Here is a 24823-nt window from a genome sequence, read left to right on the forward strand (position 1 = left end):
TACTGCTGGCTACAGAGGTTTCACAATGGATCGTCAGACAAAGGCTCAAATCTAGCACCCATCTTTCCTCCACTCCCTCAGAGGTTGCCTTGGAAGGGATAGAGTCCAGCAGAGCCTCAGCCTAAATTCTGAGCATCTTCAAATGTCCCCCCTCATCATCACATGCCTCCTATGCCCTTACCTGACTCTTCTTCCAAACCAAGTAGGAGTAGATGTTTCGGTCCCTTTTTGTTGGCATGGCAGTGCTATGTTTGATGTTTGTTTTTGTATCTGACATAAGAAATAGGAGCAGGCCCCACTGGGCCCCTGATGCCTGCTCAGTCACTCAGTAAGATAATGGCCAATCTTCTACCTCAACTTCACTTTACTCAGCTATTTCCTCATTCCATCAATGACCAACGCTCTCTCCATCTCAGACCTGAATATACTCAGCAACTGAGCACCTACAGCTTTCTGGGCTGAGAAATTCTATGGATTGACAAACTTATGAGTTATAAATTTCTCCTCATGTTAATCCTCAATGACTAACCCCTTATCCTGAGATCATGGCCCCTATTTCCCTACCCTCCAGCCAGCTTCTCAGCATTTATTCTGTCAGAGTCTTTTAAGGATTCCATATCTTCTCAATGAAATCTTTCATTCCTCAAATGAGAAGGTAGACCCATTTGACTCACTTTATCCTCATAGAACCACCCTCTCACCACAGGGTTCTATCTGGCGAACCTTTATTGTACCTCGTGTAAGACAAGATGATTATAGGATTATTTCAGTCTAACTGTAACCTAAATTGTGTTGAATGATCAACTCTGTTGCTCTTCAGGTAACGCTCCCTGGATACGTTGAGGCCTTTTCACATGCTCGGTATCCACACAGCTCTCCCCATCGGCAATACAGTCAGACGCAACCTTCGAATCCACCTCGGTGTATTGAGCAAGCTCAGACTCCGTCCACCGCTGCATCTCAGCAGAGTTTGACAGAGAATGAGTCCTCCGAAACCTCCTACACCAACATCTCCACCGCTGCTTTGGTCAAGGCCATCAGGGAGGAGGTTGCAAAGCTGGCCAAGAAACAGACTGGCATGTTTGAATTCCAGGTTTAGCGGCACTCTGCAGTGTTATCCCCTGAAGAGCCTGGACAACATAGCTTCCCACGGGAGCCAGAGCAGCGATGGAATTTCTAGTTTGTTGGATTGAATTAACCTCAACGAGTACAAATGTCATTAGCCTCTGGATGGAACTAACAACAAAAAAAAATCATCTTGCGGATTCGGGCCAATTGTTTCAAGCCATGAAAAGTGGATCAATCAGATCATTCGACTGCTTCCCCAATGGAATGCATCTGAAAATGCGCCATCATACATCGTGTCTTATTCTAGTAATGTCATTGAGTGTAATGTTTAGCACAAGACTACTATATTGGTGGAGGTGGGAGGACTTTGACTGACCCCTGTGTATTTTATATGAGGTAGTCAATGCATATATTGAAAACAGATGTGCAAAAAAACAGACTTGTCAAAGGAAAAAAAGCGACAATAGGTGAGGAAGCTCAACTGCAGACTATTGCTGTACATTCCCTGCAGCACCCTCCACCGGAAAACTTCAGGCATCAGCTGACAAGAAAAGCAGAACGGGCACAGGAATTGTAAGATGCGAGTGATTTATGATAACCAGCAATTACATGCAGCTCCTAATCCAATCACGTGGAAACCTGGTACTCAATGGTTGTAAGCTTCAATCCGAATAGAGTACAATGATACAATTCCTCTCTCTACCCGAGCAAACAAGCGTTCTGATGATCATCACACTCTCCATTGACGGACCACTTAGTGATACAGGATCAGTCCATTTACCATCCTTGGCAGTTGGGATATGGACTGTTCCCTACTATCGAGCAAAATCTGTATTTTCCACTGGCAGTTGGACAAGTTTGAATTCTAACTTGCATTTATATATTGATCGTGTCTTAAATGATGGAGTCAGCACTCTGATCTGTGAAATCCTGGATGTTACTCTTGTGTAAATGATTCCAAATAAACCCTGACATGGTACTGAAGTTTAACCATTCCCATTACATCATAGAATGGAACTCCAGATTTCTTCTTATCGTTGGTGTCCAGTGGTGTTGCTTGAAGGCCATTATGAATATTGAATGCTTTGAAAGTAGTTTGAACTTTATTACAGTATTAGAGTTATGGAGCGAAGGCAGAGAAATCAATATGGTCTAATCAGACACAGTTTAATTGAACTAGGTAAAAACAAGGAATTGAATGCTGGAATAAGCTTGAAAACCCGAGTGACTTCCTCCTGTTGCAAAAGTGTTATGTTAATATTAACTGCAAGTTTGAACTTTGAACATTTTACATGAATAGAACTCAAAACATTAAATTGCAGTCTTTAAATCCTCTTCCTGGTAAGTTGTATTGAATGTCTTATATATGAATGTCACCAGCCTCTGCTCCCCATGAGGAGTTAATCTTTCAGAAAGTGCAGATTCAAAGATGATCTGTAGCATGAACACTCTATGGAATGAGTCTTGTTGTAAATATGATGGGTTGAGGGTAGGAGGCTGTGTGAGAGGGTCAAGGAATGAACCTGCCTTCTCCCTTTGATTAACACTTTGAACCTTTGTATTACCTCTGCCATAATCAATGGGATATATTAATCTCCTCAAGGGATGAAAGAGCAACATTGGGTTTAACAGCACTTAGTTTGAATTCTTCATAACCTGTTCTGTTCACAGTGGTTTGATAATTAACAAAATGGGAATCTACCGTGGCTAAGTCTTTGCCTTTCACTATGCCTTTATCAATCTTACATGAGGCAGATAACTTAAAGAGACATCTAAATTACTGTTGACTGCAAAGACAGAGGTGCTGATGTTTTGCTGCTCCATCTGGAGGTTAGTGAGTAGCTGAAGTTCTAACCTTTGAGTGTATCCACGATCATTGAGACTGAACATGTATTATGCCACAGGATACAGAACATGGTTAATGAGCAAATCTGGCAAACACTATGGATTCTGACATTTGGGCGCATTGCTGATTTTACTCACCAAGTGGGACATTACCTGGTCTGAGATGAACCCTCATTTTATCCCATCAACAATGATTACCTTAGTAGAGATTACAATGCTGCAGGGTACAAAACCAGTTTGTACCTGATTCCAATGGTCTCCCAGGGGCTGAAGTAAATTAAACTTGCACAAGTCCTCCCCATTCCAGTTAATTGACATGAAATCCATTGTCTGGTTCTAACTATAGGCTTTTGATGTTGGGAGTATTTCATTGTTCTGCCAATATCATACTCAATGTTAACAATGAGTAATATCAGACAAACCACACCGAAGTGATAGATGAATGTAATCAGTGTGATTTAGGTTATTACTCTGAAGTGACACATTCAGTACAACTTACCAACAATTTCCTTTCTTGGGCCTTTGTACAAATGTTTGCACAATGTTAATATGATCCTAGGACATAATGATCAAAGATGATCATTGATCCTTCATGTTCTCTCGCTAAACCAAGTCCTGGATCCTGAAGATTATTGTTTGACTTACATACTTGTGTGTTGGAACTCAATACAAGCCAATATTCTGTTTCTGTGCCAATGAAATTTTTGTTTACTTTTTACTTGGATTTAAATAATAAGAACTGTGCGATAAGTGCTAAGTGCATAAGCTGTGAGTGTGTAAATGTGCCAAGTCAATCCAGTCAGTGCAAAGGAGTTAAATGGTAAGTCTCATTGGACAAACTGGTTTCCATTTTTCAATGAATACCTGTTTTTCTGCTTACTCTATAACTTGTCATTCTTTCGAGAATTGAAGACATTCTGTAACTTTTGAGTGGCTTTTTTATTCTCTAGAATGACTGATCAGCTGTTTGGCAAAATTCTGGAAAGGGACACATTCAGTTTTGCTGTTCCCCATGTTTGCTGTGCGCATCTGTATTCTGAGCATCAGTTTGAAGAGTAATTGGAAAAGGAAATATCTCCTTTAGCATTGGTTATGACTGAAATTTGACTGAAAACCCTATTAAGCACATCTCATAAAAAGTATAGCAATGCAAATGTTCCTTCCTATTAATGAAAATGAAGGTTTTATTTTAAAAATTTGAAAAGATTGATCAATGCAAAAAATTTAAATTCATCAATTTGTGTAATTACCCATGCATTCTGTTTCTGCCTAAAGGTCAGCAGAAAGGTCACAGTTAACAGTCAGTACTTTTACTATTAATTGCTGCTAGGTGTCAAGCATGGGCAAGAAGTCACTGAAGCCTACAATGCATCAAGTCTGCAACAGTCAATAACCATCCAACTATCCCAATTCCATTTTCCAGCACATCGCACATAGCATTGTGTACCTTGGCATCATAAGTCTACATTTAAATTCTTCTTAAATGTTATGAAGATTGCTGCCAGCACTATCCTCACAGGCAGTGAGTTCCAGATTCCCACCGCCCCGAATGAAAATAAGATTCATCCCCCCCCCCCAAACCGCCCTGGGTGGCTCAGTGCCAGAGACCCGGGTTCGATTCCAGCCTTGGGTGACTCTCTGTGTGGAGTTTGCACATTCTCCCCGTTTCAGCGTGGGTTTCTTCTGGGTGCTCCAGTTTCCTCCCAGACTCCCAAAAGATGTGCAGGTAAGATGGATTGATCATGGTAAATTGCCCATGGTGTCCATGGATGTGCAGGCGAGGTTAATTAGCCATGGGGAAATGTGAGGTTAGGGAGACAGGGTACGAGTTGGAAATGGGTGGGATGCTTTTTGGAGGATTGGTGTGGACTCGATGGGCTGAATGGCCTGCTTCCACACTGTAGAGATTCTGTGTTGGTTCTATGATGTCCTGTCCCCTGGTTATTGACTCCTTCACCAAGGGGAAAAGTTTTTTTCCTGTCTACCCTCTCAATATGTCTATCCTCCTCTCCCCACTCAGCTCCAAAGGATCAGCTCCCCCAGTCTATCCAAACTCTCACCATAACTAAATTCTATAGCCTCGTCAGCATCCAGCTAAATTTCCTCTGTGCCCTCTCCAGTGCAATCTTGTGTTTCCTATAATGCAGATTTCTCATGTGGAACTGCACACTGTACTCAGGTTGTGGCCTAGCCAATCCAGCATAACCTCCCTGCTTTTAAACTCTATGCGATACTTGCCTTTATTAGATGAGGCATATGCAACCTTAACCACTTCATTTGGTCTGTTCCTTAAGGGACAGGTGAACATGCACACCAATGTCCCTCTGATTTTGTGCTTCTCAGGGTCCTAATTTTCATCATTTATTCTCTTTCCATGTTTGACCTGCATAAGCACATCACTTCACACTTACTTGGATTGAACTGCATTTTCCACTGATCAGCCCCTCTGGCCAGCCCCTCTATATACTTCTATAATCTAAGGTTATCCTCCTCACTGTTTACTGTCAATTTTTATATCATCGGTGAACTTATTGATCAACCCCCTTATATTCAAGTCTAATTCATTTATGTAAACCAGAAACAGCAAGGGCTTCAACACTGACTACTACAGAACTCCACTGGACACAGGCTTCCAATCACAAAACCACCCCATGACCCTCATCCTCTGCTTCTTGCCACTCAGCCAATTCTGGATTGAGTCGCCAAATTTCTTTGGATTTCGTGGGCTCTTACCTTTGCATCAGCCTGTGTGGAACCTTATCAAAAGCCTTACTGAAGTCCAAGTAGACTATGGCAAATGCATTGCCCTCATTTGCATATGGTTATATTTTTGCAAAATGAAATCAAGTTGGTCAGAAATGGCCTCCCTTTAACAAACCAAGCTGACTGTTCTTGATTAATCCATACTTCTCAAAGTGCAGAATAATTTTGTCTCCCAGAATTGCTTCCAATAGTTTCTCCACCATTGAGGTTAAACTGACTTGCCTGTAGTTTTTTTGGTTTATCCTTTACTCCCTTCTTGAATAAAGATACCACATTGGTGCTCCTTCAGTCTACTAGAACCTCTCCTGTGGCCAGAAAGGAATGAAAACTATTTGCAGCCACTACGTTTTCCTTCCTTGCTTTACTTAACAACCTGGGATATATTTCACTCAACCTTGGGGATTTATCTAACTTTATGCCTGCCAGAACCTCCTCTCTGTCAATGCTAATTTATTTAAGTATATCACAGTCCTTCTCCCTGACTTATATATCTACATCGTTCCTCTCACTAGTGAGCACTGACACAAAATATTCATCCTCTTCCTCCACGCACACATTGCCACAGTGATCTTCTTCTATCATGCATCATCTAAGTAGAAAGATTGTGAGTTCAAGTTCCATTCCAGACATTAGTTCATGTCATCCAGGCTGATCCTAATAGTGCATCAGTGTAGTGCTGAGGGAATGCTACATTGTCAGAGGTGCCAAGTTTCAGATGAGGCATTAAACTGAGGCTTCATATGAGCAAGGAACATGAGTAGACCACCACCATTCAATAAGATTGTGGCTGATCTGATTTTTACCTTTAACTCTACAATCCTGCATATCTTGATAAATTTTCCTCCCTTTGGTAATCAAGAATCTATCTACCTCTGCCTTGCACACATTTAAAGATTCTGCGTTGTCTTTTGAGGAAAGGAATTCTAAAGCTTCTTAACCCTCTGTTTTTCACCTCACCTTCTTAAATGCGGAGCCCCTTATTTAAAACTACAACCCCTTGTTTAAATTCTCCCACAAAAGGTTATTCACCCACAAGAGGTCATCCTTTCCATTTGTACACAGTTAAGTCTTGTCAGGATCTTATTTGTTTCCATTATTCACCTCTGTCAGTTTAAAACTCCACAGCAGTACAGACCTAGCCTGTCTATCATTTCTGCATAAGGCAATCCACTTAGTCCAGGTATTAGTCACGTAAACCTTCTTGAAACTGTTTCCAATGCATTAAGCATGGTGAGCAGTACTATATACAGTACACCAGGAAACAATATCACTAATGCCCCATGTAACTGAAGCACAGCCTTCCTAATTATTTGTTGTACTTTGAACATAACCTTCTGCAGTTCACGCACTAAGGTAACAAATCCCTCTGCATCTCAGAGCTCTACAATCTCTCATCATTTGGGTCATTTTAAAAAATTATTTCTACCAAAATGGACCATTTCATACTTTGTCACATCATCCTGCATTTGCCAGATCTTTTCCTACTCCCTTTGGGTGCTATAAAAGGATACAGATAAGTTCTGTCCTTTTCACAATTCAGCTTCCCACTTCCCTTTGTGTTGTCACAGCAAATTTAGTTGCCATGCCTTTTAACCCTTCATTCAAATCATTTGTATAAGAAGCGAAGTGTTGAGTTCCCAACAGTGACCACTGTGCACACCACTGCCAACCTGAAACGACCCATTGATTCTTACTCGCTGCTTTGTTAGCCAGCCAGTCCTCTATCTGTGTTAGTATGTTATCTCCAACACAATGAGATTTTAATCCTTGCAGTTATCTTTGATGCGGCCCTGCCAAAAGCCTTCTGGGAATCTAAATATATTACATCTATTGGTTCCCCTTTATCCACTGTACAAGTTCTTCAAAGAGCTCCAAAAATTAACATGATTAATCAGTCACATGATTTCCCTTTGACAACACCACATTGTTTCTGCGAGATTACCTATAACCTATCCAAGTGTCCTGTGTATTCAGTAGTAGTTTCTAACATTTTTTTTCCTTATGACAGAAATTGAGTTGACTGGCCTGGGATTTCCTTCTTTCTATGTACCTGAATGTAATGAATTATGGAATATTAAAACCAATGCATCAATTATCAATATAGCCATTTATTTTAAGACTCCAGGATTAAATTGATCAGAACATGAAGACTTGTACAGTCACAGTTCCAACAGTTTGCTCAGGACCACCTCCATGGTAATAATTTTCTTGAGATCTTCCCTCCCTTCTAATTCCTGATTTATAGCTGTTTGTGGGATGCTACTTGTATCATCACTAATGAAGATTGACACAAAATATCTGTTCATTTTATCTGCTATCTTTATATCCTCCATTACTGATTCTCCAGACTCCCTTTCCATTAGGAGAAAGTGAGGACTGCAGATGCTGGAGATCAGAGCTTAAAAATGTGTTGCTGGAAAAGTGCAGCAGGTCAGGCAACATCAAAGGAACGTTTCAGGCATAAGCCCTTCCTCAGGAATGAGCGGGGTGTGCCAAGCAGACTAAGATAAAAGATAAGGAGGAGGGACTTAGGGGAGGGGCGTTGGGAATACGATAGGTGGAAGGAGGTTAAGGTGAGGGTGATAGGCCGGAGAGGGGGTGGAGGCGGAGAGGTCGGGAAGAAGATTGCAGGTCAAGAAGGCGGTGCTGAGTCTGAGGCTTGGGACTGAGAAAAGGTGGGGGGAGGGGAAATAAGAAAGCTGGAGAAATCTGCATTCATCCCTTGTGGTTGGAGGGTTCCTAGGTGGAAGATGAGGCGCTCTTCGTCCAGGCGTTGTGTTGCCATGGTCTGGCGATGGAGGAGGCCAAGGACCTGCATGTCCTTGGTGGAGTGGGAGGGGGAGTTAAAGTGTTCAGACACGGGGCGGTTGGGTTGGTTGGTGCGGGTGTCCCAGAGGTGTTCTCTGAAACGTTCTGCAAGTAGGCAGCCTGTCTCCCCAATTTATAGGAGGCTAGACTACTGCTTATCATCTTGATTCTTCCAGGTTAAAATCCCCTTATTTGTCCCTTATGTGGACAAGAAAGATCCCATGGGACTATCTAAATGAAGAGCATTGTGTCTTGGCTGATGCTCATTAGAATAGATTATCCATCCATTGTCACATTGCTGTTGTGCTGTGCACTGAGTAACTGCCATGTTCCCAATATTACAGCAGAAACGACACTTCAAAAGTACCTAATTGACTTTGCAACATCCTGGAGTTGCGATAAGCTCTTTATAAATGCAAGTCCTCCTTAAGTTGATGGTGATTACAGTGTTAATTAAGTTTTAAAAGACCTAACAGTATCTGTTTGCATGATGAGCAGCCAAACACCAATAGCTTATTGCAGCATTTATCAGTACAATAATTTAGAGCAGACATTAGTTCATCTGGAAAATGATTTGGAATACGATGTTGGAATAACAAGCAGAGTACTGCAATGTCAGTGCAATAAGCATGAATCCACTGTCTTCATTTATGATTACATTCAGGTTGATATACAAACAGCATCTCATAAACTGGGAAAGCCAATTCCATTTAATTTATTAATTCTGTCCATTTTGTGAATATAGAAGTGCATTTCACAGAGTTGCAACTATGCACAGTGGTGGAGGGAGTGTATATTTAAGGTGGTCGAAGAAGTGCGAATCAAGCTAACTCCTTTGTCTTGGACAGTGTTGATGTCCTGGAGTGCTGTTGGAGCACACTCATTCAGGTAAATGGAAAGTATTCCGCCACACTTCTGACTTGTGCTTTGCAGATGTTGAAAAGACTTGAGATAAGAGGTGAGTTAGTCATCCCAAATTACTAGCCTCTGACCTGCACTTCAAGATCCTTTTGGGACATTATGAACAAATGAAAGGTACTGTACAAATGCATTTAATTATTAGTAGTACATATTGAAATATCCATGTTTGGATATTGGTGCAATGTTAACTGCTAATATTTCAGTTTGCTTCTGTCATTAAACAGAGAACACTCCTTTTGAGCTCAAAATTACTTCACAAACTAAAACTAGGAAAGGTATCAGCAGGCTAGGGCAAACAATGCTCTCTTTGTAATGTGGACATTATTGCAAAGTGATTCTTTTTCTAGCTAACATTCCAGACTCTGAGAAGATTTAGCTCAAAGGTCTGTACTCCATTTTCTGTTCTATCATGCAGTAATGGACAAGATAATATCTTGTGAGCTATCAATTTATATTGGGAATAGTCATTTCGAGCATAATGCGTTTCAAGTGCAAGCATTTCCATGCATTGTTCTTCCAGATGTTTACATCTCAAAATCCAATTTACTGATTGGTGATCCTGACAATCAGTTTTGAAAGAGATATTCTTATTAGTTACAATAAAGCAAATGATAATGGGGTTCATTCACAACTGCCAAATAGAAATTGTATTGACTGTCAACCAGGAAATGGGAATTGTTTGCTTTCACTGTATCTACAGCTAGCAAAAGATTTGTGTCGTCCAGAACTGCTTCTCTGAACTTGGAAGGAATGCAAAGAAGAAAAATAACTTGTGTACGAAATTAATTATTTTATTTGCAGATAATGCACACACTTCTATCTTGAGAAAATAATTTTAAGCATTTTCTTTTTATCATGAAGGAGACTTTGTTTGAATTGGAGGGGAATCCATGTACAGCAAGAATTACCTGATTAAAAAATTGTAAATGCTAATGAATGATGTTTATGTAAAATTAAATCCGTTCTCATTTTACAAAACAAAAATATGACTGATTAGGTATGTAATAAAGAGCTCTCAATGATTTCAAAGAATTGGCTCGCATTTTTATGATATAGATTGTGCAGCCCATGTTGCAATCAAGTTTTATTTCTGTTTAGAATTCCTCCATGTGAACTTCAATTTGATTTTTGTGACATTTTTGGGGCACTTTGCAATATCAGATTTTCTCCCTGAAAGGTTTCTCCTTCAGTCAGTTTGGTCAAAACTCAGATTTTGGAGCGGTGTCATGTGATGTTTAGTATTTTTACTTTCCATGCAAGGAAGAAGTGACAGAGTCATAGAGTCCCTCAGCACGGAGACAGGCCCTTTGGCCCAAGTCGATCCATGCCGACCAAAATGTTCACTCACGCTAACCCCATTTCCCTGCACTTGGCCCATATCCTTCTAATCCTTTTTTATCCATGTATTTGTCCAAATGCCTTTTAAATGTTGTTAATGTACCTGCCTCAAACACTTCCACTGGCAGCACATTCCATAAGCTTACCACCCTCTGTGTAAAAACGTTGACCCACAGATTCCCTTTTTGTTCTTCCCCTCTAACCTTAAACTGATGCCCTCTAGTACTGGATTCCCAAACCCCGGGGAAAAGATTGAGTGCATTCACCCTATTCATGCCTCTCATGATCTTAGAACATAGAACATTACAGCATAGTACAGGCCCTTTGGCCCTCGGTGTTGCGCCGACCTGCGAAGCCAGTCTGAAGCCCATCTAACCTACACTTACATTCTCGTCCATATGCCTATCCAATGACCATTTAAAAACCCTTAAAGTTGGCAAGTCTACAACTGTTGCAGCCCCTACTACTCTCTGAGTAAAGAAACTACCTCTGACATCAGTCCTATATCCATTACCCCTCAATTTAAAGCTATGCCCCCTTGTGCTAGCCATTACCATCTGGGAGAAAAGGCTCTCACTGTCCACCCTATCTAACCCTCTGTTTATCTTATATGTTTCAATTAAGTCACCTCTCAACCTTCTTCTCCCTAACAAAAACAGCCTCAAGTCTCTCAGCCTTTCTTCATAAGAATTTCCTTCCATACCAGGCAATATCCCGGTAAGTCTCCTCTGAACCCTTTCCAAAGCTTCCACATCCTTCCTATAATGCAGTGACCAGAACTGTACGCAATACTCCCAGTGCAGCCGCACCAGAGTTTTGCACAGCTGCACATCTTATTGCAGTTCTGTACATCTTATACACCTCTATAAAATCCCCCCCTCAGTCTCCTAAGCTCTAAGAAAAACGTCCTAGCTTGTCAACTTCTCCCTCTAACTCAGACTATTGAGTCCTGGCAACTTCCTTGTAAATTTCTTCTGCACTCTTTCCAGTTTAATAAAATCTTTCGTATAGCAAAGTGACCAGAACTGAACACAATACTCCAAGTGTGGCCTCATCAATGTCCTGTACAACTGCAACACAACTTCCCAACTTCTATATTTTATGCCCTGACTGATGAAGGCCGGTGTGCCAAAAGCCGCCTTTACTGCCCTGTCTACCTGTGACTCCACTTTCAGAGAACTGTGAACCTGAACTCCAAGGTCCCCCTGTTCCACTACACTCCTTAAGGCGCTTTCATTCACCATAAAACTCCTACCTTGTTTTCACTTTCCAAAATGCAAGACCACACTTACCTGTATTAAACTCCATTTGCCATTTCTCGGCTACTTCCCCAGCTGATAAAGGTCCTGCCGCACTTTCTGATAACCTTCCTCACTATCCACGATATCGCCTATTTTAGTGTCATCTGCAGACTTACTGATCATGCCTTGTACATTCTCATTCAAATCATTGATATAGATAACAAACAGTAATAGGCCCAGCACTGACCCCTGAAGCACTTCACTAATCATCTCTCTGTGAGAAGAGAATAGCCCTACAGTCTGGTGGGATGATGGTGATGAATATTTTGAGCCCAGGGAGAGCTAAAACAACTGTCAAGCTAGAGAGGGAGAATAATGGAATTTGGACTCGAGGTGAACGGCCTTCTGCACTACAACTGTTGATAGTCCAAGTGAAATATCTCCTCTGCTTCATACAGTAGGAGCCGTCAGAATGAATTAATACTGATGCTAATCATAAGGAGAGGAGAATTTCTGGCATATGCAGTGAGCGTTTATATGCTAATGGTAGCAATCTAATTCATGTCTCTCTCAGTAATAGAAGGTTGTTAAAATGGCTAATGGCACAGATATATGGGGAAGTAAAATAGGCAAAGGACATAAAGAGGCTACAAAGTGATGAAAGTAGGTGTGAGTGAAAAGTGATCTAACAAATGGAGAGTAATGTGGAAACCTGTGATATTGCACATTTTGGAAAAGTTAAATAGCATATTATTTAAATGATGAGAGATCACAGATGCAGAGGGATCTGTGCATGCTGATGTAATATGTCACAAAAGATTTGTATGCAGAGACAGCAATTAATTAGGAAAGCTAATAGAATATTATTGTTAATTGTGAGGGGAATTGAACTCAAAGGAAGGAGGCTATGCCTCAGTTATACAGGAAATGGTCAGAGCGTTTTGGGAATACTATGTACAGTATTAGTCTCCTTATTTAAGGAAGGATGCAAATGAGTTGGGAGCAGTTCAAAGAAAATTTGCGAGACCAATTAATGTAATGGGCAAGTTGTCTTATGAAGAAAGATTAGCCAGTCTAGGCTTATATTTGTGGAATTTAGAAGAGCAAGTGATGACTTAACTGAAACATACAAGATCCTGAGGAGTCTTGGCAAGGTGGATGTGGAAAGGATGTTTTCGAAGTGACAGGTTTTAGAATTAATGGTCATTAGTTAAAAATATGGGGTCACACATTTCAGATAGAGATGAAGAAATTACTTTCTTCAGAGGGCTATAGGTATCTGGAATTCTTGCTCAAAACGTGTGGAAAGCAGAGTCTTTGAATATTTTAAAAACAGAAATTAACAGATTCTTGACTTAAAAAAAAGGTGGCTGATAGGTTATTGGGGATAGGTGGAAATGTGAAGTAATCAGACCAATCATGAACATATTGTACGGGGGAAACAGGCTTGAGGCCCACTCTTGCTCCTAATTCAATATTACAGAACTTGAATCATGAATATTTCAGTGTTAATGGATGAGTGAGGCATAATCAGACTATTCTTTCTATCAATGGTGAGTTTGGGCCCTGTTTTGTGACTGATCTAACCAGCCAAACAGGCTCATTCTGACCTGGATAAGCTAATTTGGGATGGAACTGAAAATAATGAGTTGATATTTTATTGGGATCCAACAGCATATTATGCATAAATAGAAGCCAAACATATTTTGGCAAGTGATCAGCACGATCCAAGCCACTGTTTATCCTTCAACCAACACACATAACAGATTTTCTGATGTTTAACTCATTGTTTGTGGAGCTGCGGTTTGTAAATTGGCTGCTGTTTTCTCCTGAATTGAAACAGTGTATAAAATGCTTGGTTGGCTGTGAGGTGGTTCATGATATTCTGTGGTCGTGAAAGGTGTTAGATAAATGCATGTTTCCCTAATTTCTGGTGCTGATACAGCATTATTTCTTGTGGAATATAGAGCTTCAAGGACTTTTTGAGATTTGCAGAATGCTGCTGTATTTGAATGTGACTTTGGATCATGCTTAACTGTTGGTGAGTTCTCCAGAATTCTCCTAGTGCTACTGAATATTAAAAGCTTTGAGTATTTCCAGCAATTTGGGATTGTGCTATAATATTTACTGCATATAATCAGGGCTCTGTGCAAAAGGCTACAAAAATAAAACTCATTGCAACTAGGAGAACATAAAGCTTGAAATTAGAGCTAGGCTAAGATGACAGGAAGCATTCCTGCACACACATTGTAGGTAACAGGAACTCTTTCCCACTATTGAAGCTGGGAAATTGTTGAAAATAGTAAACCTGAGATCATTTTGTGAAGATATTAAAGGATATGAAATTGCAGGTCGTCCATGTTATTACACAGAACCATAAGTTCATCTAGTCTATACCAGTGTGTATATCCCATTGAAGCTTCCCAACCACCTCCACCTAGGACTGTATGATTAAATAACTGACCAGATTCAATGGGCAAAATGACTTGCCCTTAGTCTTATGTGTATCCAACTAAAAAGGAGAACCTTTTGAAATTGTAGGCAAGGATAAGTTCAATTTCATTCAAAAGAATCTATTTCCAAATAATTTTGGTATTACACAATCTAATGGCACTTCAAGACTTCTCCCTCACCAGCATTTGAACCTTTAGTTTAACCATGATCCTTTTGATATGTGCAGAATATGGGAGGAACCATTTCAGAACTAGCTTTAAACACTGCGATAATTTGGCACTGATGATTTTTTTTTCTAGAATGAAATGTTGATCCATTAATGTTGAAAATAATAATTACTGCAAGATTTTACTTATGTTGCTTAAAAAAAGAAATGTCAGAACCAAATAAATAATGTTGTCAAAAGAATATTATGCGCGTGTGTGTTTGCATGCATACATGTATGTGGGATAATCATATGTAAGTTAAACACTTCTAATGCAGAAATGACAAAGTGCTGCATTGTTTGTGTGCTGTCCTCCAGATGAAATATTAAACTAAAGCCCCATCTGTCTTCCCAGAGGGATTTCAAAATCCCACCCGGAGCAGAAGCGGTTGACATTTTTGCTTTCGGTGATCTTAAAAAAAATCATAGTTGTTATTTGGCATCAAATATTCTCACTTGCAATGAATAAATATGCTTGAACATATCAAAGTGCTAGAACACATTAAAATTGAGCTCTTCAATTATTGCCATAACTCACCTATAGACATCAAATAGAAGACCTCCAAGGAATTAAAAAGAATCGCAAAGGCAGCAATTTGACATAAAATGTAATCAACAACCCACACAGTAAAAAAGCACAAGGAAAATAATGGCAAGTAAGATCTGAATTTATTAATCTTTTCCTTTCATGCAAAAGACTTCCCATTCTACATGCCATAAATCCATGGAAGCAAGAAAGTATAAAACTGATGAGAGCCATAAAATCAATGACCACTATAAAGAACATTGCTGCTTTCCATCAATTCTTAATTTGCAGCTTCCCTTCTGTTAGTTGACCTGAATCGTGTTGGATCCTCTTCAAGCATGTTGTGTTTGTGTATAGATGATGATGAGGTTGAGCGCCAACTCTTTTTTTGTGACCATGTCTCAGGAATCTGCAAGGATAACGTATTTATTTGGTCAACTCAACTCCAAAACCTCCTTCTGATTCTTTACTCCTTGACTTCCTGTTCCTGCTCCTCTGCTACCTTGACCACTTCCTGTTCCTCTGCCTCCCCATCCACCTTAACTTCCTGTTTTGCCTCGCTCATCATCTTGACCTCCTGTTCCTCCAGTGCCTCAACTTTCTGCTCCATTTCTACCTCCGGATGCTTCTTTCTACGTCCAATGGCTCAACCTCCTGTTTCTACTCCTTCATTGCCCTGACCCTTGCTGCTCCTGCATTTTGATCCCTTGCTGCTGCTCCTTTACCTTAACTTCCCCACTCCACCTTGGACATCTGCTCCTCTGCCAATTCGACCTCTGTCTTGATGACCTCCTGCTTATCTGCTGTTTTGACACACTTCTGCTCCTCCATTGCCTCAATCTCCTGCTTCTTCTGTGTGTCGCCCACCTCCTTCATTTTGAACTCCTCTCCTCCATCACCTCAACCTCTTCCTGCTCCTCATCCTTTGCTGCCATCATTGTTACCTTCACCTCTGCCTCAGTCAGCACCACTGTTTTTAGGCCTGCTGCCTCAGCCTCAAACTGCCATGTCTCCACTTAAGCTAATGACTTTGCTGCTGTTGCCACCTCCTCAAGGTCAGGACAAAAATCTCGGGGAGCCGGGATAAAGCTGAGCAATGAGTCTGTGTTTTTCACTCACTCATCTTTCCCATTCTTACTCTTTTCTCCTTGCTCAGTTATTTGTACAGGTATCAATGTCCAAGAAGTTTCCATTACCCCCAATAACTTATACCATCCAATTGAGTCTCTAACATCACTTTTCAACCCCATCCCTGGATTGTCTTGCATGGAGCAGCTGTTGGAGAGCAAGATCGGGGGCTGAATCAAAGAAGAATCCATAGAGAAATGGGAGTTTCACATCAACTAAGCCAAATAGGCAAAGGGTCGAATCAATGCCAGATAAGTGGGGAAACTGTCAAATCAATCTGAGAAAAGAATCTCGGGAAAACGGGGGCAGAGTAGAGGGATATGGGGAAAGAAACCATGGCAGGGAATTGGTGAGAGGAAGAAGGGATGGGCATAGTCAGAGATGAAGGAGAAACATCAGGGAGAACCTGGGTGTGGAGCAGGAGTTATGTCGAGGAACTTAAACATGGAGAGGGAGATTGGGGAGCACAGTAGAGCAGTGGTTAGTACTACTGCCTCACAGCGCCAGAGATCCAGGTTTGATTCCAGCCTTGGGTGGCTGGGTGGAGTTTTCACATTCTTACTGTAGGTTTTCTCAGGGTGCTCCTCCCACAGTCCAAAGGTATGCAGGCTAGGTGGATTGGCCATACTAAAAATTACCCTGTGGTATCCAAGGATGTAAGGATTAGCCATGGTAATAGGTCGGGGATAGGGTTTGGGTGGTGGATCTGTTTGGGATGCTCTTTAGTGGGTTAGTGCAAGCACTAAGGGCCAAATGCTCTCCTTCTGCACAGTCAGGGTTCCACGATATCAGAGTGGGATGGGGAATGAGGAGGGAAATCAGTCTGGGAAGGAGGACATTTCATTTTAGGACGAAGTGTACAGCTAATTATGTTGATTCTAGCCCTAATGTTCCTAACATATTCCTAAATCCCGTTATATTCCTGTTATGATGTAAATTTCTCCAATCTAAGGTTTAGACGAACAGTCAGTTCATATGGGTAACTATACTGAAGGGTTGGAGTAGTAAAAGTTGTAGAACCATTAACAGAATGAGTACATAAAGCACAAGTATATGTGGTTACCCATGTTACAGGAACCAGAAGATTGGAATGAGAGGTGCATATTCTAGCACCCTAATAAATAAACTGCATGCTGCCTGTTAAATAATCTTACATCAGAATTCAGTTGTGACTAAGAAAAATCTGTGGTACAATATTATTGATGTTAACAGCTGAGTGAAATATAGTCAGAGTTAGCCTCGTGATCAACGAGTTTCTCGTGTGATTTCTTTTTGGCTCGCTTCTGATCACTGTAGGGAATTAAATTTTGTTAATGCCAAATGTTTGAGCACTGTGATATTCCATTTGTGACAATGATGCCAGCTAACAGGATGTCAAGTCATAACAATGGGGTTATTTGAGTGCAAATGCTAGCTGAATGATTACAATTCAACACAAATGACAGCAAATGAGATCACGTAATGCCTTAGTGATGTTTTTTGGTACAAAAAAGTGTTGTTGCAAAAAAATTCTATCAAACATTTCTGGTTGGGAAAGCAGCAAAGCTATTGTAGCTTGATCAATATTTATCACTCAACTACATTGTAAAAACAGATTATCTGGTCATTATTATATTTGGTTTCTGGAAGCATGCTGTGCGTGAATTGGCCGTTACATTTCCTAAAACACTTAAAGGTATTTAACTTTTAGCTGTATATTAGTTTGGAATGTCATAAGATCTGAAGAAATGTGTCACCTTTTTATTGTTCCTTTGCAGTTTTCCCCTCAGGACTTGCTGTTTAATCTTATCCATGACACCCATACTGCTACCTCAACACTATTCTCTCTCTAGTCAAAACGTGCCGCTGGAAAAGCGCAGCAGGTCATGCAGCATCCAAGAAGCAGGAGAGTCAATGTTCCGAGCATAAGCCCTTCATCAGGAATTCCTGATGAAGAGCTTACACACAAAATGTTATCTATCCTGCACCTCAGATGCTGCCTGACCTGCTGTGCCTTTCCAGTGCCACACGTTTTGACTCTGATCTCCAGCATCTGCAGTCCTCACTTTCTCCCATTCAATTATCAACTTAAAGCAATGCCGCTCCCAAGGATGCCTACATTGAAGAAGTTCTCCTCTTCACTCTACAAGGATAGAGTCTCTCTCTCACTGCACTCTCCAGGTTGTCTCCTCTGCGCTGCTCTTCAGCCACATCCTGAAGCAGACCACTACTGCAGCCACATCTCCTTCCTCAGCGCCAGTCTACACAACCGACTTATCCTGCACAGAATCCAGACTACATTCAGACCATCACAATTTGGACCTGACCACGACAACCAGGACCGACAGCAAACCCAAAGCCTCCAAAAACGGTTCTCCCTCTGGATCCTCCGCTCCACCCTAGCAGCCATATGCCACCACCTACTCACCCTCCAGTTAACCCTGCCCCAGCTCAGGGCCACACTCTGCCAGACCTGCAAAGGACCTCTGCTGTTCTTCATTCCGAGAAGAATTCACACACTCAACAAATGCTTTTTCTCCAGCTTATTGGACATCAAGCAACGTAAATACCACAAACTCCTGCATACTTACCTCCAAACTTGGGATTTCCTCAATCATTTCAGAACCTTCTCCCAGCCTTCAGAACTGCTCAGACGCCATTAGCCACATGGCTGCTACAGCCACCACTACTGTGCTGAACGATGACATCAATTCAACCTCCCCGCCCCCACCATAGACCATGGCCACCACTGACGATACTGCCTCCGCAATCGCTGCCAAGACAACCACCTCCGCGATCGCCACCAGAACCACCTCCGCTGAAACCACCAAGATTATCCGTCACATCACTTCCTGCCCCGTAATTGCTGCCATCTTAGCCACTTCCACCCACACTGACATCACTCACCGGAATATCACACATGACGAAGATGCAGCCGCCACTGAAGACACCTCGACCATCACACGCAAATTCACTTCCGCTCCTGAGGATGCCACCAAATGCATCACTTCCACCCCCTATACTCCACAGTGTGCATCACTTCCTTTGGTTACGTCACCCATGTTACCCTGATCACACCCACTCCAGTGACAGTCTTCAACCCCATTCCCAACTCCAGCTCTACACCAGGTCGTAGTCCTCAGCCTTCCTGTGTTTTCAACAACCCCCCAGACCTCCCCGCTCACTGAAGATGAATGATCAGTCCTCTGTAAAGGCCTCACCTTCATCCCACTACACTCCCAGATCAACAAATTCCACATGTTGCAACATCAAATTTTTCTTATGCTCTCTCCGCCTCTGTGGTTATATTTTCCATCAGGAATCTCCCCCACCCTCCGATGACCCCTTTGCCGCCTCCAATATACCCCATCCACTTGGACACCCCATGCTGTTCTGTTACCCACCTTCGATCTCTTCATCTCCAACTGCCACCATGACATCAACCATCTCAACCTGTCCACCCTGCTCACCCACTCCAACCTCTCAGCCTCACAACACGCAGGCCTCCAATCCCTCTGCTCCAACCCCAAACTCGCCAGCGGACAAGGGGGCCACTGTGGTAGGTTAGCACACCAACCTGTACACCACTGCAGCCAGGTGCCAACTTACAGACACCTCCTCCTACTTCCCCCTCAACCACAATCTGACCTTCCATCACCAAACTATCATCTCCCAGACCACTCACAACCTCATCACCTCAGGGGATCACACATCCACAGCCATCAAGCTCATTGTCTGGGAATCCTGCACCACCTGGTTCTACCACATTCCTGATGAAGGGCTTATGCCTGAAATGTCGACTTTCCTGCTCCTCAGATGCTACCTGATCTTTTCCTGTGCTACACATCTTGACCCTAATCTCCAGCATCTGCAGTCCTCACTTTCTACTATTTTCTCTCTAAACCACTGACCAGCCAGCCTCTCTTCCTGCCTCATCATGTTAACTGATATTGCTGCTTCTTTCTGCTCAGGTACTGCACTTTTCCTTCCAAATTGGCAGGAGTATCCCTTTGTCAAAAGAAGTTTTATCCTTGCAATCACCTGCCTATATGTTTTGAAACTTACATTTTGAAAGGATTGTGTGTTTTGAAAAGCAAGTAAGCTAAGACGTAGGGTAAGCTTGTTTGATTTGAACAAGCAGTAATTTCCATGCAGCAGATGATTTACAGCCAAAGGGTTCTGTGTACAGATACAGCTGGCTGGTAACAAGAAGTTGATTGGGCATTGGACTAATGATCATTTATTAATGACAACGGGTTTTATCCTGACAATTGTGTATTTGGTTCTCAGGCAACTGAACAGCTTGAGGCTGAAACCAAGATGGGGAAAGGTATTATGATCACCACCAGCACAGAAGCTATCTCTCTCTGTTCTCTGCAGTTAAAACCCATTTTAAACCTGAAGAAAACAGGTTTATCCTTCCTTCTGCATTTGTTCTAAGCTATGACTCTTAATAGATAAGTCAGAGACATTTTATAAGGGAACCTTTGTATCTCTTGCAAACCAATGGAAGCATATGGAGAAAGACGACTGAAAAGCAATGTGCTGACCAGCAGAAGATTCAGCAACCGATTTGACCAATATTCTTAGTATCGTCATATATTTAAAAATGTCATAGAATCCCTTCAGTGCAGGTAGAGGCTGTTCAGCCTATCATGAATGAACTGACCCTCTGAAGAACGTCCCATTCAGACTTTGTTAAAAGTACATTGGCAGCTTCTTGAGAATTTGTTCAGTCACTGATCAACATTGTAAACAAACTTAACAAATAAAATTTATGACTTATCAAGCCAGGTTTCACTCTGGGATGTGACATCAGTGGGCATTGTAACAGCTCGCAGAGGTAAGTTGTAAATTAGAGAGCTGGCGAGGGGGAGGGTCTGAGAGATGAGAATGTGGAGAGTGAGAATCTTGGTAAGAGGGAGTATCAGGGAGATGGAGATCAGGTGGATGGGGGTGAGTGGGTGTTTTGGTAAGCAAATAAGTCACTAAGTGGCAGGGTCAGCAAAAGGGAGGCTTGGAAAGAGGAGAGGCAGCAAGAGGGGGGTGCAGAAAGCATGAGTGGTGTTCCATTAGGTGTCTAATGGTGGGGTGATGGCAGAAGGAGACACTGTGAGGTGGTGATTCAGTCAGTGAGTCATTGTGTAAGTTAAGTTGGAAATAATTTTAAGTAGGAAATAATTTTATCTTAATGTGAAGGTTATTTCATTTATGAATATTGGAATTTAACAAATTAGAATTTCAGGCTTTTAATAATTCTTCTGGTGTAGCATGAATCTGAAACATCACTGAGGCATTGTGGGAGGGAAAGGAAGAAGACGACCTTCTCAGACCTTCATTGTAAGTATATTATCACATTTACAAATATATGTTCACATCTCTTTTTCAGCTGTGTGAGCAAACGTCTGTCTTCCCACAACTACAACACTGAAGATACAGAGTTGAACCATTCTTAGCACCATTCAATGTTTCATGCTCCAAGGCATGAAGTTTGAAAGTGTTAAGCGACAATTTGGGAATTAAATTAGTTAACTTCATAGCCAAAATCCGATAAACCATTCAAGATGCATTTTCATTTACTCAAGTCAAAAAAGTAGTCAGGTTGAAAGAAAAATTAGTTAAACTGCATAAACATGCTTCAATGCTGGTGCAGCAGAGTCTCTGTGAAAGTGCAATGTGTCTGATTCAGCATTCACCTTGGGGGTCTATTTGAAAATGTAAGGATGGCCCAGTACCACACCAAAAAAGATCAAGCAATGGGGTTTAGTCAAGGATGGGAACAAAGCAACACAGCCTTCAGAGAGAAGGTAGGATGGCACCTGAGGAGATAGAGAGTGGTGAGAACCTTGTCACTTTTGGAACATGTGAACAACCAAGTATTTGTCTAAAACAGACCATTTCAGAATTAGGAGAATGCACTGTTTTCATGACTTCCAAAGTATAATATCTTGACAAATTCTTGTTGAGTCAAAGTGCTACCTTGGAATCTTTTCTGGGGTATACTCTCCCAATGTTGGCTTTACTTCAAGACTCCTAAGATTATTTTGGAAAATAATCTACTGCAATTAGGCTCCTGCACCATGTGCAGGCTATGGGAAAGTGGAAGGTGAGTGCTAGGATCAGACTTTCCAAGCTGCACTACATGGCTCGTGCATGATGGCTGCTATTAGTATTGAGTCCTGATGATTTTCGATGCGGTCTAGGCTATACTTAGGTTAACATAGCACATAGTGATTGCAAGTGTCTTTCTGCTTTAGTGTGTGGGTGTCTGTATAATGCTATTGCTCTTTGAATGACTTCGTACCTCTCAAAATTGAAGCTCCCTCCCACACAAAATGAAATACCAAGCCTACCCACTCACTGTGTGGTAGACACCAATTTCATCTCTATTAGATATTTCTTATTTACAGCCCAGTGGGAGGAAACAGCAGAACCAGTGAGTCTCAGGTCAGCCTCTTCCTACTGGTGACCCCTCAAAAGTACCCATGCTTTTCTTGGTAGCCCTCCCTGTTTATCCCATAGGCTTTGAACTTCCCTAAATCCCCACCCAACTAGCATATCTAGGTTTTCATTTCCCCACTTTACAGTCCCAGTCTTGGACATAACGAGTGATCATGTCAAACATACCCCAATGGAAGCCAAGTACTGCTGCCATCAATGACTTCCTCTCCTACATTAACCCTTTCTGTTTAATGCTGTAATATTCCCACTCCCCCATTTTACATTGAGTTGACTCCCTTCACAATTGTAATCCTTTCTGCATCCCAGTACACTGAATACAAGTACTACAATGGAGTGCCCCAATTTCCCTTCCACAGCTGTGGCCCCTGATAACCTCCATTGACTTTTAGTGGATGGACCCTTGGGACTGAACTGTAGTGCACACTCCTGAATGAATGAGCCAGACAGTCCCAATCGATGAGTGACCTGACCCCTGACTAATAACTGCACACCCATGATTCCCCAGGCTGGCCACACTGGATCCACAGAGCTGACTGTGGCCCAGTCTGGGCTGAAATGGGACGGGACCTCTCACTCTGACCATCCTAAGCCATTGATTGGGAATGGACCAAAATCACAGGCTGCCCTTGAGTTACTGTGCTGCCACTCTGCCCTTGAATTGACTGTGGGCTATTCTCCTTAGACTTTGAGACATGACCATTTCTTTGCAGTATATGCAGCAGCTTAGCCACATAGATTGCCGGCACATGGTGCAAGTGTGACATTGATGTAACGCAGTGACACATACTGACATATCCACCTCCTTGACTGATCACTGCTAGCAATCTACTTGACTTTGTCTCTGTGCTAAAGAGCAAGGTAAGATGGAAGCTCTGGCTGAGGGAGCAAAGAGCAAAATGGCAATGCAAGGCAGGAATTCTGTCAGCATTGAAGCAGGCACAGAATGAGTAACTATTAAGACAGTGAGCAAAGAGCCCTGAGTAGCAGTCTGGTCCAATTTGTGAACTGGGTGCAAGAGAGTTTGGTACTGGGTGTCCAAGATGGTGGTCTAGAGGAGCAAGCAATGAGCTGGAGGTACAAGGTAACTCTTCTGATTTCCCTGTCAGGAATTCTCAGCATCTAGTTTCTGTTTGGTAATGGGAGAATTTGAGAGTGTATGTTAATGAGGCAAGATTATGTAATTGTGAGGGTTAAAACAGGCATTAATGCATGTAAATAGGTTTCCCATCATTCACTAGTGAGAAATTCGTCTCACCATCTAGCACTTCATTGGAAAATGAAACCTTTTGGCATGACATTGAAAAGGTCCTCACTGGACAAATCACTTTGATTTCCCCAACATTTTTACCATGGCCTGAGTTACTCAGGACTAAGGCAGGTTTCGCTCATACTATTTAGAATTTGCATCATTTAAAAAATAAAATCTTCCTATCATTTTGGAATACAGGAGAATAGAATTGAACACAACCCAAGATGCTTCTCTGTAAAACAATTAAAGTAAGATGTTATGGCACCATTACTGGTGGGAAAGTGCAAATAAGGCATGACATGTTTATATCAGCAGTGAAAATGTGGAAATAGGAAATTTTAATGGGAGACAAATGACATAAAGCATAACAATGGGGAGTAAGGGTATGGAAAAGACACAGAAAATCTCATATCTGTCTGATATTTAAAGTGTATAAACATGAGAAAGATTTTCTAATGTCAGCATGAGACAATTTCACACCTTAGTTTTAAAATTGACTTATTTATTAATGTATATATTTTATATTGTTTACACTATTTTATCCTTAGGTGTTCATAAATTAACCACAGATTTCCAAATTGTAAAACCATTGATATTGTACATTATTAATTTTTACACTGAATGCCCCAATGATATACAATTTCAATGCTCATTACTCCATTAACTTTCTTCTATATAAACGCTTACAAATTAATTCCTTTGCAGTATATTCTAATCTTAAGTGTATAAATAACCTTACTGCTAAACATTCCTATACCTTTCGAACAGTATTAAATGATATTTTATCTCCATAAACTTATTGCCAGAATACTTTGTGCCTTAAGCAAGGTTGCTAC

The 24823-nt window shown here is 41.5% G+C and overlaps 1 protein-coding gene across 3 annotated transcripts in view; it reads left to right on the forward strand.

Annotated features, from left to right (window-relative positions):
* LOC122557711 (UPF0606 protein KIAA1549L-like) overlaps positions 1–4534 on the forward strand; it is a 267459-nt gene extending 262925 nt beyond the window's left edge. For all 3 annotated transcript variants that reach the window (XM_043705603.1, XM_043705602.1, XM_043705604.1), the window contains one exon: positions 821–4534. In XM_043705603.1, coding sequence (XP_043561538.1) covers positions 821–1099 — 279 coding nt within the window. In that variant the 3' untranslated portion in view covers positions 1100–4534. The remainder of the gene's footprint in view (positions 1–820) is intronic.
* The last annotated feature ends 20289 nt before the right edge of the window (positions 4535–24823 follow it).

Source organism: Chiloscyllium plagiosum, chromosome 16 (assembly GCF_004010195.1).
Source record: "Chiloscyllium plagiosum isolate BGI_BamShark_2017 chromosome 16, ASM401019v2, whole genome shotgun sequence".
NCBI classification, from domain to species: Eukaryota; Metazoa; Chordata; class Chondrichthyes; order Orectolobiformes; family Hemiscylliidae; genus Chiloscyllium; species Chiloscyllium plagiosum.